Raw genomic sequence first — 14,151 nt, forward strand, 5'->3', positions numbered from 1 at the left:
AACAGTCATAAACCATCTTGAACAATTTTTTACGCGGGGTTTTTAAAATTTTCAAATAATTTTTAAAAAATGAAATGTCTTACAAGAATTTTAAAAACGTTTTAACCAGTTTTAACTTAAAGTTAGGGTACGTAAAGCAACTGTCGACGATTCGATTTAGCTATTGTGGAAACAACCTGAAGGACATTTTATTTGTTGTTTTGATCTGGTTGAGCTTCCCCACCTTGGGAAGGTGTATGTCAACAATTATTTTATTAAAAAATATTATTAGCACCAATATTGTTTGAATACAAAACTCAATTAGTACAATGACAACTGAAAGAGATTATGCACCATTGAGTGCAGCTTGTGTTCGATCTCTTAGTGACAAATTATATGAAAAAAGAAAAGCTGCAGCTTTGGAGATAGAAAAGTAAGGTTATATACTATATAGGTATATATATATATTTACAATATTTAAGTTACAAATTTTTACATGGTTTTCAGATCTAACTAACATTTTTTAGTATTATATTAATAATATTTTTAAAAATAACTATAATTATTAATATCATTGCTTTAAAATGTTAAACAACAATTTTAATTGGTATTATGAATATATTTTATTCTAAATAAATTTATACAAACAAATTTATTTAAACACAAAAATTATTATCATCATTATTATTATTGTTATTATTCATTGTTTTTTTAGGATGGTAAAAGAATTTTCTGCTCATAATAATACTTCACAAATAAAACGTCTGTTGAAAGTATTAGGTCAAGATTTTGCAACTTCTCAAAATCCTCACAGTCGAAAAGGAGGATTAATTGGACTTGCAGCTATGGCCGTTGGTCTTGGTAAAGATACCGGTCAATATACAGAAGATCTAATACATCCAATTCTTGCGTGTTTTTGTGATCCTGACCTCAGAGTACGATATTATGCTTGCGAAAGTCTTTATAATGTTGTTAAAGTTGCAAGGGGAGCTGTTTTACCACAATTCACAGATATTTTTGCTGCACTTAGCAAATTGGCATGTGATTCTGAGCAAACTATTAAGAATGCCACTGAACTTTTAGACAGATTAATGAAGGTATACAAATTTATAACCTTTAAATTTTAATATATTTTGATGGTATATTTTCAATAAAGCGATTAAAATATTACATCGGACTTTGAGTATATACTAAAGTTTATGAAATTCATACAGTTGAATTACTAACACTTTATAATGAATATTATGAGGAATTTTAATTCTTCTACGTACAAATATTAAGTATTTCTTTTTAGGATATTGTAACTGAAAGTGGAATGTTTGATTTAGTTGGATTTATGCCATCGTTGCGTGAACGTATTTATACTAAAAGTTCTTTTGGTAGACAATTTGTGATTTCTTGGGTATCAGTTTTGGATGCAGTACCTGAAATAGATTTTATTATTTTTTTGCCAGAAATTCTTGATGGTTTATTTAAAATACTTGAAGATCCAGCTCCTGAAATAAAAAAAATTACTGATACGGTTCTTGGTGAATTTTTACGTTCAATCAAATCCAACTCATCTAGAGTAGATTTTTCTGGCATGGTAAATATCCTCATTACTCATGCTCAAAGTACTGATGATCTTTTACAATTAACAGCAATAACGTGGATAAAAGAATTTGTAAATTTATCTGGTCCTCTTATGTTGCCTCATGTTTCTGGAATATTAACAGCAGTTTTGCCATGTTTAGCCTACGATGTTGATACTAGAAAAAACATTAAAGAAACAGCAACGCAAGTTAACATCAGTCTTATGAAATTAATAACTATAGAAACGATTGATGTATCAAATAAAACATCACATTTAAGTGAGCATCAAACTGTAAAAGATGAAAAAAATATTTCAGGTAAATAAAATAATTTATTTTTAGTTACATTATCCGTCGGTTGGTTCTATTCTAGATGTATAATGTTTCTTAATTTTACAGGTGATAAAACTCAAAATCGTTTATTAATTGATACTTTAAATCTTTCGAGTGTCGTGGAAGTTCTTACCAAACATCTTATGCACACATCAGTTCAAACAAAAGTGGCTGTATTAAAATGGATACATCATTTATTTACAAATATTTCAGATAAAATGTTTCATCATTTAGATGATTTGTTTCCTGTTTTAATGCGTACCTTAAGTGATAGTTCAGACGAAGTAGTGCAACAAAATTTAGTTGTTTTGGCTGAAATAATTGGTTCAAAATATCCTGAATCAACAACTGGAAAATCATATTCAGCTGTGCAAAATAAATATTTTCCGAAATTTATTATTAATTTATTAAGATTATTTTCAACTGATAGACATCTTTTAGAAGAAAGGGGTGCTTTTATAATAAGAGAATTATGTGTATTATTGAGTGCAGAAAATATATATAAAACTATAGCAGAAATTTTATTGGAAGAACAAAATTTAAGGTTTGCTGGTCTAATGATTCAAACGTTAAATGTCATTCTTTTAACAAGCTCAGAATTATTTGAATTACGAAACAAATTAAAGGATTTAAATTCAGAAGTAATAATACTTTTATTAACCGCCGTTTTTTGCATTGTAAGTTTAGCTACTATAATGATAAGATTTCATTTTTCTTCTTCATATTTCAGGAAAGTTGCAACTTATTCATCTGCCTTTATGAATCTTGGAGTCACAATCCAGTAGCAACTGTATCTCTTTGCCTTTTAACACAGAATTACAATCATGCTTGTGAGCTTGTTAAAGCATTGTATCCTTTAATATTTAATTATTTCATATTGTTTTTGTAATACAATTTTCTGCGCTTATCCAACAAGTCCGTTTCAGAGTCGAAACTCATATTTTTGGTTAAGATCTATTTGAAAAGTTATTTTTCTCAATTATATTAACCTTAACTATTGTGCAGTGGAAACATTGAAGTAACTGTCGAATTTTTAACGGAAATTGATAAATTAGTACAACTTATCGAATCCCCAATATTCACATGTATGTATAAATATCTTATTTATTGTTTGTGTTATACATATAAACTAAAATTATATTAGGGCTATGCGGACTTACACCCCCACATAGGTTAATTGCCATATTCCATTAGGTCAAATTTTTAGTGGTTTGAAATTAGCATTTAAATTAAAAACATTTTTCAGATGTTCGATTAGAGTTATTGGAAAGAGAAAGAAATGAATCCTTGGTGCATGCATTGTATGGACTTTTAATGATACTTCCGCAAAGTGAAGCATTTGACACATTGCATCGACGATTAACAGCAATCCCTCCCAGTTTCAATCCTGTATCTAGGACAAAAAATGTTTTACGAGAAGAAGATTTTATTAAACACAATATTGATTTTAAGAGATTATTAAATCACTTCATTGGAGTTCAAGAAAGGCATAAGGAACAAAAGCACAAGTTAAAAATTAATATGCTGACTGACAGAGAATCAACTTTTACAGACATTTTATAATAATTCAAATAGGTCATGTAAATTATTATTGAACAAAATTGGTTTGCCTATTAATATAATTATCTTCTATTGGTAAGAAAATTAAAAAGTATCTTAGGGATTTGCGTTTTTTTTTTAAATAACTTGTAAAAAAAATCATGTAAGAAAGCCAACCTTAGCTCCCTCCCCACACTAATACGAATTTGCGCACGTGTATTCATACATATAAATAAAAAAAAAATTCTTTCCAAATCAATCTGTATCATTCGGAAGCTGAATTTTAATCTTTTAGAATCCCGTTAATTCATACAGAATTAATTCGTTTCCAAGCCTTGTGTGTCTTTTGGGTTTATATTAATGTGTATGTATATATTTTATCCGGAACATAGGTGTAAATGTACCCTTAACCAGTCTCATGGTTGGTTTCCATTGTCTCCCCACTCCCCATTTAGTAGTCATAATTCTCGTCAACTACCGCACCCTGCTCTAGTAAAAATTTAGTAACTTTCAGTAACTTTATTGTTAAAATTTCATTCTCCTCCTGTCACTAGTAGTCTACTTATTTGTAAAATATACATTATATGCATTGCGCAGCTTGATTCTCTTAGGATTTTTTAAACACATTATAATTATTAACAGTGGTGTTGTGCTGTGATTTATTAAAGAAAAGGAGTCATTTAATCAACAAAAGTGAACAGTAATTTTGAGTGGTGTAAAGTAATCCATTAAAATAATACATTTAACACACGCTTATTGGAGGCTTGTCAAAGAATCTGTTTATAAAAATTATCAGTACAGAATAATAATTTCCAATTTTAAATAAAAGTCTATAATTTTAAACACGACATTAAGGAAATTCAACTTTTAATTTTAAAATATTATTTGAATATCGCTTTCTTGCATAAAAAATTATAATTCTCGTGTGTCATGTTCTTTCAATAAGTATAGTTTCTTAAAAGTAGAATCTAAGGAATAGTTATTCGTTTCTCATATATTTTGCAAATAATAAATTAATTTTAAAATTTGTCTTCAAGTAAACTACAGCATCAAATTTATTTGAGGTTGCAGACGCATTTTTTGTCATGTTACACTACATAAGAAATAAATTTAAACTGCAATTTTAAAATTTTTCTTATATGTTTAATTTTTTTTTTTTTTTTTGTAATTCATTTTTATTTTAACATTTATTTTAAAAACATGAACGGTGTTTTGTTAAAGAGGGTTAAGTGAATTATGTTTGATTTTCGTGAAATTTAAAATGAACTTTATTGGATACTTGTAAACAAATGTATTTCAACTATTATGTTATTGTATTATGGGTAGCCACAAGTGAGGTAAATTTGTCAAGTTAATTCTCAATATACCATCGGATTGCCTGCATGATTTGAGATGGATTCGGTCAATATTGATTATTATTAAACATAAGAAAAAAAAAGAAAAAAAACGTTTCGTAGAAAGAGGGTACAAAAGTATGAAGCCCGGCAAAGTACACACATAGATGAGAAACGCAATTTTTAGTGAAATTAACTTGAAACTTTTATTCAGTCCTTTAATTCGTTAATTTAACAAATCACCATTAAGTAAATTTAAAAATAATCTTCAGGTCTGAGATGCACAACTTTTTTAAAAGTCCTATTAAATTTATGTTTATTATTCTAAAATGCATTTTGATTTTAATATTGCTTTCAAGATATTTAGAAAGTAGAGCTTTTTTAAAAACGCGGTAAAGCAATACTTAATAAAAAAAAATAATAAATAAGTAGAATTAAATTTGATAAAAATATGTATAAAAGCAAATTAATATTTAATTACACGATTTTTTTATAACAATTAAATTCAATTGGTTTAAGATTTTATTATAGGCCTTTTCAGAATCTCAGTTAAATTTTATATACTGAGCGGTATTTTTTCAATAATACATTATGAAAATAATATTTATATTGTAGATAACATAATGGTGGTGCTTAGTAATTTTTTGGCTCCAGAGGAGGGAGTGCGACATGAAGAGGAGCACACAACTTTATACATTAATGACAGAGAAGTTGGAAAGGGAACGCTTTACATAACTGAAAGGTGTGTTTTATAAGAAAAACATTCATTTTAGGACAAATTGATCGTCTAAAATTGTAGGATATCCTGAATGTCAAGGTGCTATAAGGGATTAATTATTTAATTTACAAAATATATTCTACTGTAATGGAATACAAGTTGCATTTTGGAATAGAAAAGAATTATTTTTTTAAATATTCTTTACAATTCTGGTGATATTGAAAATAAGAGGGAATTCTTTGTATTAATAAATAGAATAAATTAAAAATTTTAGAAAATTTGAGATAATTTTAATTCCTTTCTATTCAAGTCCAATTTTATAATTCTCTGTCATCTTTTCTGTCTGTCCTTATTTTATTCTTTCTATAACAAAAATAAATTTATCAAACGAGATTAAATTTGTGAATACACTCACAACTATTGGTGGGACTTCCTAGATTGTTCCAGTTGGGTCTTTAAAAGTTCGCTAAATCATGTCTAATTATAATTATTTTATTGTTATTTAACGTAAAAGGTGAAACTGCATTAAAATGACTATTTATTGACAGCGTACTTTCTTGGATCAAAAATGATACACGACAGGGATTTTCATTGGAATATCCTCATATTTCCCTTCATGCAATTTCACGAGACGACCAAGTTCATCCTCGACATTGTCTATACGTAATGGTAGATGCTAAAGTAGATCTTCCAGGTAATTTTTTCTCAATATTTTTTATATATGTTACAAAAATTATTAATAAAAATAAATTGTACAAATTTTTATTAATTTAAATAAATAAATTGTTTACTCAGACGAAGCGCAAACACCTGAAAGTAATTCAGATGATGACGACGACGATGATGATGACTCAGATGGACCTATGACAGAAATGAGGTTTGCACCTGACAATACAAATAATTTAGATGCTATGTTTCAAGCAATGAGTCAATGCCAGTCACTTCATCGAGATCCACAAGACAGTTGTTCTGATGGTAACTTTTTACATTAACATCAATAATATTGAAAAAATATTAATTTAACTATGTATACATAATAATCGTTGGGTTGTTAAAGTTGAATAAATAAATCTTTCCTTCTTTCTTTGATCAAATCACTCGAATGGATCACTAATTTTTAAATAATTTTTATGAATATTTACACATATTTTTTGATTTTTTTCTTAACATTTATAACAATTTCTGAAAACATATAAAGTTTTTTTTTACATTCTTCTTTTAGCCGAAGAAGATATTTACGAAGATGCAGAAGAAGATGAATTTGAATATTGCGCAGGTGATGCACCTCCATATATTTTATCTGCAGGTATTTATTTTATAGTTCTTGTTAATGTATTATATTTTTAATTTTTAAAAATAATATAAATTTACTGATTTTCAATTTATAATTCTGTTATTTATGTTGAAAAAATTTTTGTTTATTATTCATTCACAGCAAAATTGAGAGAATGTTCTATCTCTTTAACTAAAGTCAGAAAAATAGAAATTACTATTCTTAAAATTAGTAAACTTAAAGAAATTATTACATTTTATGTTTTAAACAAAAAATTCATTAAATTTATCTCCTAAAATTTAAATAACTGTAACTAATTGATTAATGCAAGTTAGGAAATATAAAATAAAAACAATTAATTTAAAATAATTTTTAAATGTTGCTTGCAAATGAAATTTATTTTGTTTTTAAATAAAAATTTCTAGACTTTTCCATGATTTTTCAACAACAGTATAATACCTAATTTTTTAACAATAAATTTTCAGAAACGGTTGGAGAAAATCATAATGGAGTCGAAGCAGAAGAAGCTATGGATGTTGAAGCAGGTCAATTTGAAGACGCAGAAGAAGGTCTTTAAAATATTTGAAGTGCAAGCACACAGCAGTTGATATTTTTTTGCATTTTGTTGGAGTAGGTTTTATTTATTTTTTACACAAATACCAAACTCAATTTATTTGCAAAAAATAATATCGTTACTGAAAATGTGGTATGATATATAGACACTCCACACATTTAAAAAAAAACACAAAACTTTATTTATATTAATTTTGTACGTGCTTATTTTTAGGTTAAAAAAAATAAATAATTTTGCACCGTATAACGGTGTTGTTTAGTTATTTTTGTTATATAAACTTGATGCACTAAACGAAAAAGAACTGATCAAAAAAAAAAAAAAAAAGATTCTGGGAAATTTTCTATGTATTTTAAAACCCCCAGGCAAGAAAACGATAGTTTTAAAATTAAAAAAAAAATACTCATTATATCACAAAATATTCATGTGCATTTATCTGATGTATTAATCAATCACTGGCTTTTTCAAAATGAACTTCATTTTTGAGAAAAAATCTATGTTTAAATAAGTCACAAAATTTTTTAGATTTTTATATATATATATATCTGTACTGTAACAACTCTATCTTTTTTAAGAATAATTTACACCGCGCAATGCTAAGTTAATATAGTTTCGGAAACGAAAGTAATAATTCTTTTTTAACGTTATTGATACACATTATATCAAAATACATTTCCTTTTTGTATGATTGTTGTTTGTAATTTTGTGAAAGATGTTTAATATTTTTAAAGAAAGAAGCAATTGTTTGTTTTCTCAAATATACTTAAATTGTCTACTATGAAATTCTTTTAACTTAGTATACAAATTTAGTATAATTGATTTTTAAAACTTTTGCTCAATACACATTTTATTTATAACTTATTCTCTGTTTGCAAACTGAGTATAATTCATACCGAAAGATATGTTTAATTTATCTAAATGGAATTCAAGTTAAGCTAATTTTCTTTTTTCCCCAACAATAATTTCCCCCTGATATTTAATAATAGAAATGATTTTATTAACTAGAATTTCAATTTAAAAAAAATAGAATTACAGTTTATATAATCACGAATTTAATTTGTAATTAAAACTTGCATTTTAGTTAAGAATAACCAGAATTTTTAAAGCAAGGGAAAAGTGTTAAGTATAGCTTAACTTCAACTCGAACTATAGGTTTAATCCCTTTTCAACAAGTGTATCATTAAACATTTAAATGCTTGAAAAATAAAAAAAAATTGATCATATCTTCTGCGAAATTTTAATTACTTCTATAGTTAGACAATGTAACAGCGCTTGAATAAATTACGACATTTTAGCAGATTTTTCCCTTTTTAGAAATTCTTTCACATACCTATCTTTTTTGTGTCTTGTGGGAAAGGAAATTTTTTATTTGCATATCGCGGATATATTTAAAAAATAATAAATTATTCTAAAAATATAAAAACATAATATACTTTGAATTTGAAGAAAATTGAATTTTAAATAAATCTTGCTTGTTTAATTAAATTTTATCAGAATAGATATTTACATTATCACAAGTTATATATATATATATATATATATAATAAGCATAGTTCACTAAAAGTAAGTAAGATAACAATTAATGTAAAGTTCGACTATGCTCTCAAACAAAAAGAATTATTAGTTTTTTTTAAATAACCAAATATTACTTTAGCGGATTTTTTTTGGTCCAAAAATAAGATCTGCATCAGGTGCTCCTTTAGGATGATTATATTTCTGTCTTCTTTCTCTATTTAAATTAACAGTAACTGGTCTAGTTCCTTGATTAATAGTTTCTTGATAATCTTCCTCCTCTTGTCTTTCGGTGATATTGAGTGTTAATCTTTTCACACGTTCTTTTTCCTCTTTTTGTTCCTGTTCACGATTTCTCAAATTCATAGCTAACTCAGATGAAACGGGCACTGCCAAATTTTTATACTGCTGCTTATTTCCTTTTCTCAACATTAAAACAAAATCAACAGTCGTCTTATCTGAGGGACCTTCTTGCAATTGTTCATATGTTTTTTTTGTACTTCTAACATGAAGAGGAACAGAAATATCAACTTGTTGAGGTTTCACGGAATCACGCATTCTATCTTGAATATTATCCGATACCATTTTATCGAGTGCTGATAAAAAATCATCATCCTCTGGACAACTAACTCTTTTTGGCCCTGATGGACATGCTGCATTTAATTCTGATGAATCCATAATTGCCATGTCATTGCAACCTTCAGATAAACTTTGATCACCTTGTGTATTTTCTTGTGTTCCCAAATTTTCATCTCGTTCAGCATCAACATCCCATTCATCGTCAGATAGACCTTCCGAATAATCCTCAGATTCTTCAAAGTGCAGATCGACCATTCCTTTTGCATCGCCGCTACCATTTTTTGCAGCTGATGATGTTTCCTCGTCAACTTCAGGAATTACGCCCATTTCACTTTGTCCAAATTGTTGATCTTTTTTAATAGACGCCACAAGAGATGGATATAAATTATTTCGAAGTTCCTCAATGGCAAATTGAGTTTCTTTGTAACTTTCAAAAAGTTGCATTTTTGGTCTCAACATAGCGAGAGTATCACGAAACATATAATCAATATCGACTGGAAAGGGATTATCGGCAGTCCAAATGGGATTTGTGCGTTTGAACCAATAATAATTTTGAAAGAAAATTAAAAAATAATCGAGTTTTTTCTTACTAGATCCACCGCTGAAATATTGTCCACAAGTTTCAAGAAGAGTGCAAACAAGTCTAATACGAAATAAATGTTCAGGTGGATCAAGAATACTTGGAATTCCTTGCTCTGTGCTAACACCAAATGTTATTAGAAGATAAAGAGTTCTAAATATATCGCCGCTTTCTACCATTCGATAATTGTAAAGCTCTCCAAGATATTTCACCATAGCGACGCGACGCTGATTAAATTTAGGAAGATTCACTTCCATACATACTCTTATGTCATCTAAAACTCCATCAACAACGTAGGGTCCAACAGCTTCATAGTGTGCCACAAGTCCTGCTAGCAAGCTGCCAACACATCTAAACAAAAAAATAATTTTTAAAAAATTATAATAAAATATAATTTTGTTGAATTAATTTTACATCCGTAAATAGAAAAAAAAATCAAATGATTACCTTATATTCAGGTACTTGACATTGTAGGCAGCAGTTAAACATTTCACAGCATAAGAAGAAATACTCTCATCCTCCCAATCCAATTTTCTCATCCATTTAAGAACTTTATCAGTATTAGTTTTCGATAAATCTTGATACATCAATTTTCTAATAAATTCATGAATTGGAGGTCTTTCTTTTTTTGTAATTCCACCAGTCGATTCGGGAGGATTAACAAAATAATATGCATTTTCAATAATAGTTACATATCTAGAATCAAGAGCAGTGACAGCCTTCTTTCTCATCATTTGCTCTAAATAAATTTTCGTTCTTTGATGTGAATCTGCCGAACAAAATAGAAACTTTCCACATGTTTCTAATAAATTACAAGCCATTTCTATATGATGGTGGGTAAAATCATGTAACAAGACTTTTAGACAATATAAAGCTTCGATTTTCGAATAGAGTTTGAATTTTACAAGTTCTCCTATATATCTGACCACTTTTATTTTTGATTCAATATTAATTTGATCTTTTTTATGTACATGATATTTAAAATCATGTTTTAACATAAGACACAAATCATTAGCAACATCTGGCATTACAGGATAAAGAATTGCAGCAAGTCGCGAATAGAATGGTAATAAATCCAAACGAATACGCGAAACACCAAAAAGTGCTTTTATCAATTTTTTCTTATTGTGCTTAGTATTAAGATTCATGAGGAAATCAACCGCGGCATTATCTATTAGCTCACGGTTGACGCAATTTGGAAGGTGTGTGAAAAAAGCGTCCAAAAGAATTTTATTACTAATATTCGACATTTGAGGTTCTTCCACTTCTTGTTCAGGTTCGTCTACTTTCTCAATTTCCTCTAATTCATCAAATGTTAATTCTTCATCTAGCGTCTCTTCAGTTATTGGTGGGTCTTGCTTAACAATTTCCCTCAAATAAGAACCAGGTAAAAAAACTGTTAAATCTGGTAAAACTTCATAGAATCTTCTCGTTTCTTCATCACCCCATAAATCTTCAATTATGGTACATTCCTCACCTTCAACATTTGTCTTAAAAGATTCTTCAGTTTCCATTTTAACTTCAATATCCATTGGTAATTCCGACATTGGTTCGTCTAAAGTTTCTGAGAAACTTTGAACATTTGTTAAAATACGCTCATAAGAAAATTGTAGAGCTTCTAATTTTTCTTTTCTCTCACTGCTCAATTCACCTCTTGTTTGTAAAATTTTACGATTTTGCCTCTCAAAAGCTTGCAAATCTTTATGATCCTTGAGCAAATGTTTACATAGAGAATTATAGTAATCTCTCAATAATAGCTTAACATTTTGTTGTTTATCAGGAGAAAGAAGTTTACTTTTTGGTAAAGAGACATTTAATTTTTCTGATAATATACGAATTTTTTTAGGTACTAGTCCTGCATAATCCTCTCCACAATGACGACAAAAGCTTAGTATTATACTAACATTACTATGTTCTTCTTTATCCATATTGATTAGTACTGTTAAAACGGATCCCAAAAGAGACAGCCCCTGCTTATGTGTAAATATACCAGCGTTGACGAGTTCAGCATAAAACCTGAAGAAGAAAATAATTTTATTCAATTTTTCAGATTAATTTTACTTTACAATAATATTGACTACACTAAGAAAATTTTGCATTAAGAAATATTTAACGGTTGCCATGTTTTTAATACTTTTCCATAGAACAGGGAAGAAAAAAAACCAATATATTGTTTAAAAATTAAACATTTAGAATATATTTTTATGAATACTTAAAAGTTTTATATAAATGTTTATTTGAAGTAACAATATTAAATTAATTAATCATTCAATTTTTTTTTAAATTAAAATTTTAACTTCTGTAACAATTTCTATTTATATTATTTCTTTATACAGTGGTAATCAAGAAGAAAGATCATATTTATGTATAGTAATATATGAAAATAATTCGATTCTTTTTATTTTTGTAACAAAGTTTTTTTAAAAGAAAAATTTTAAATAACATTTTATAAAAATAATTTAAAATCTTACCGGAGATCAACTCTCAGTTTGCTGGGATTTGAAATTTTATCTCCTATCTTCAAAGACAAACTCTTTTGCCAATTTTCAAAAAGATGAGACGAGAATTCAGCATAAGTTTGATGTAAATAGCTGCAAGCTTTAATAGCGGGTATAATGTCAGTCATTTTGAGTTTGGCCTCTACTAAAGCACTCGCAACTTCACTAACATATTTTGTTAAATTTAAATTCGACATATCCTTAAGAACACTATTAAGTTGTGGAGCACTGAAATTCTTTAATTTTTTAACAAAGGTTGTATTCTTTTTTAAACTTGAGTCAAGAGTGGTGAAATATGATTCAGGTGGTCTAGTTACATTCATATTAGAAGTTCGAATTTCCTCTTTACTTGCTAGTCTTAATTCCGCCTCCTTCACATAATCTTGTAGAAATTGTTTATCCTCATCGGTAATAACATTTGGATCAGCATTTTCCTCCACGTTTAATTCAGTTTCAGACATTGTATTTTTTTTTTTTTATTTATAAAATTTTCACAGAATTTTCTCTTTATCACACTGACTATGTAAAATGTTAGCACTGCAGAAAATTAAAGATATTGAAATTTATATTCATTACTCTACACGTAACATGTTACAATGTGTAAATTATTGTTGTAATAAATTTATCGGAATAGAGTTACTTCGAGTAAATGTAAACATCACTTTTACCAATATGTTTTTATAGTAAATCGAGACAGAAATTGTTCCTATTTCATTAATATACTATGTATTTCCATTGTGTGATGTTATAGATAAAGTGAAAAATCTTATTAGTTTTTTATCAAAGTTAATTAAAATGTTTTATTAGTACATGAAATTAAATTGTTAATGTTAAATTATTATTAATTTAATAAAAATTTTAATATAACTTTTTCCATCCCTTAAAAATAATAGGTACATATACTTAAGATAACTTTCTTATTAAACCCTTCTTAAAAAGAATTATTGTTTACATTTACCTCAAAATTTCAGAGTAATTTGTGATTACAAGGGTAAATGTAAAAAGAACTAAGCAATTCAAGATGATTTATAGTTTCCTATAACTCCATTAACTTTTTCTAAGGTTTTTGAAAATGAAATATTCTGTTTACATTTATCTCATTACTATATATAAAAAATCAGAAAAAAAAATTTAACAAATATTTTGTACTTACCAAATGAATTTTTTAATTCTTATGGGAATTGTTATTAAACGTAATAATTCTTATTATTTAGATATATTTTTATACCATTTTTCTAAAAGCACTATTTATATCAAAAATTGACATATACTATTCTTTATAGCTACTTCTTTATGTTAGGATATAAAATTAGATATTTTAAACTTGACACTTTTAATTATGACAAGCAAAGTTAAGTATAGACTTAAATTTATGGTTTTATTTAATTGATCTGTTGTTAAAAAAATTAATTGTATTGTAAAGGAAATATCAATTACAAATATAATTTTTTTCTTGTTGGTTATATGGTTTCTTGCAAAATTACAAATCCTTTAAATCACCAAATTCAATGGTATTGTTGATATTGCAATTTTGACATGGACTCGAAGCTCGGTTCACGTATTCTCCTCCTACCACGGTGTTTTAAAGGTGTTTCTACAATTCGGGTCAGAGAGACTGTATTCAGGATATTAATTAAATCTAATAGATTAATTTAAAAATAATA

The 14,151-nt window shown here is 27.3% G+C and overlaps 3 protein-coding genes across 3 annotated transcripts; 2 read left to right on the forward strand and 1 right to left on the reverse strand.

The window, feature by feature from the left end:
• The first annotated feature begins 126 nt into the window (after positions 1-126).
• Positions 127-5,497, forward strand: LOC127290711 (protein VAC14 homolog). The gene is made up of 8 exons (XM_051319468.1): positions 127-412; positions 695-1,076; positions 1,274-1,868; positions 1,950-2,524; positions 2,614-2,732; positions 2,889-2,968; positions 3,130-3,458; positions 5,372-5,497. Exons 1-7 carry the CDS (start codon positions 309-311, stop codon positions 3,444-3,446), a joined length of 2,172 nt encoding a protein of 723 aa, XP_051175425.1. The 5' UTR covers positions 127-308; the 3' UTR covers positions 3,447-3,458; positions 5,372-5,497.
• On the forward strand, positions 5,380-7,324 carry LOC127290694 (methylosome subunit pICln). Its single transcript, XM_051319445.1, has 5 exons — positions 5,380-5,498; positions 6,023-6,168; positions 6,270-6,449; positions 6,697-6,780; positions 7,233-7,324. Exons 1-5 carry the CDS (start codon positions 5,380-5,382, stop codon positions 7,322-7,324), a joined length of 621 nt encoding a protein of 206 aa, XP_051175402.1.
• LOC127290709 (regulator of nonsense transcripts 2) lies at positions 7,225-14,025 on the reverse strand. The gene is made up of 4 exons (XM_051319465.1): positions 13,641-14,025; positions 12,461-13,024; positions 10,437-12,005; positions 7,225-10,340 (listed from the first exon to the last, which is right to left on the reverse strand). The coding sequence occupies exons 2-4, from the start codon at positions 12,946-12,948 to the stop codon at positions 8,969-8,971; spliced, it is 3,429 nt and encodes a 1,142-aa protein (XP_051175422.1). The 5' UTR covers positions 12,949-13,024; positions 13,641-14,025; the 3' UTR covers positions 7,225-8,968.
• Between the last annotated feature and the right edge of the window lie 126 nt (positions 14,026-14,151).

This window comes from Leptopilina boulardi, unplaced genomic scaffold (assembly GCF_019393585.1).
Source record: "Leptopilina boulardi isolate dan_hultmark-lab unplaced genomic scaffold, ZJU_Lbou_2.1 LbouV2_80, whole genome shotgun sequence".
Taxonomy (NCBI): domain Eukaryota; kingdom Metazoa; phylum Arthropoda; class Insecta; order Hymenoptera; family Figitidae; genus Leptopilina; species Leptopilina boulardi.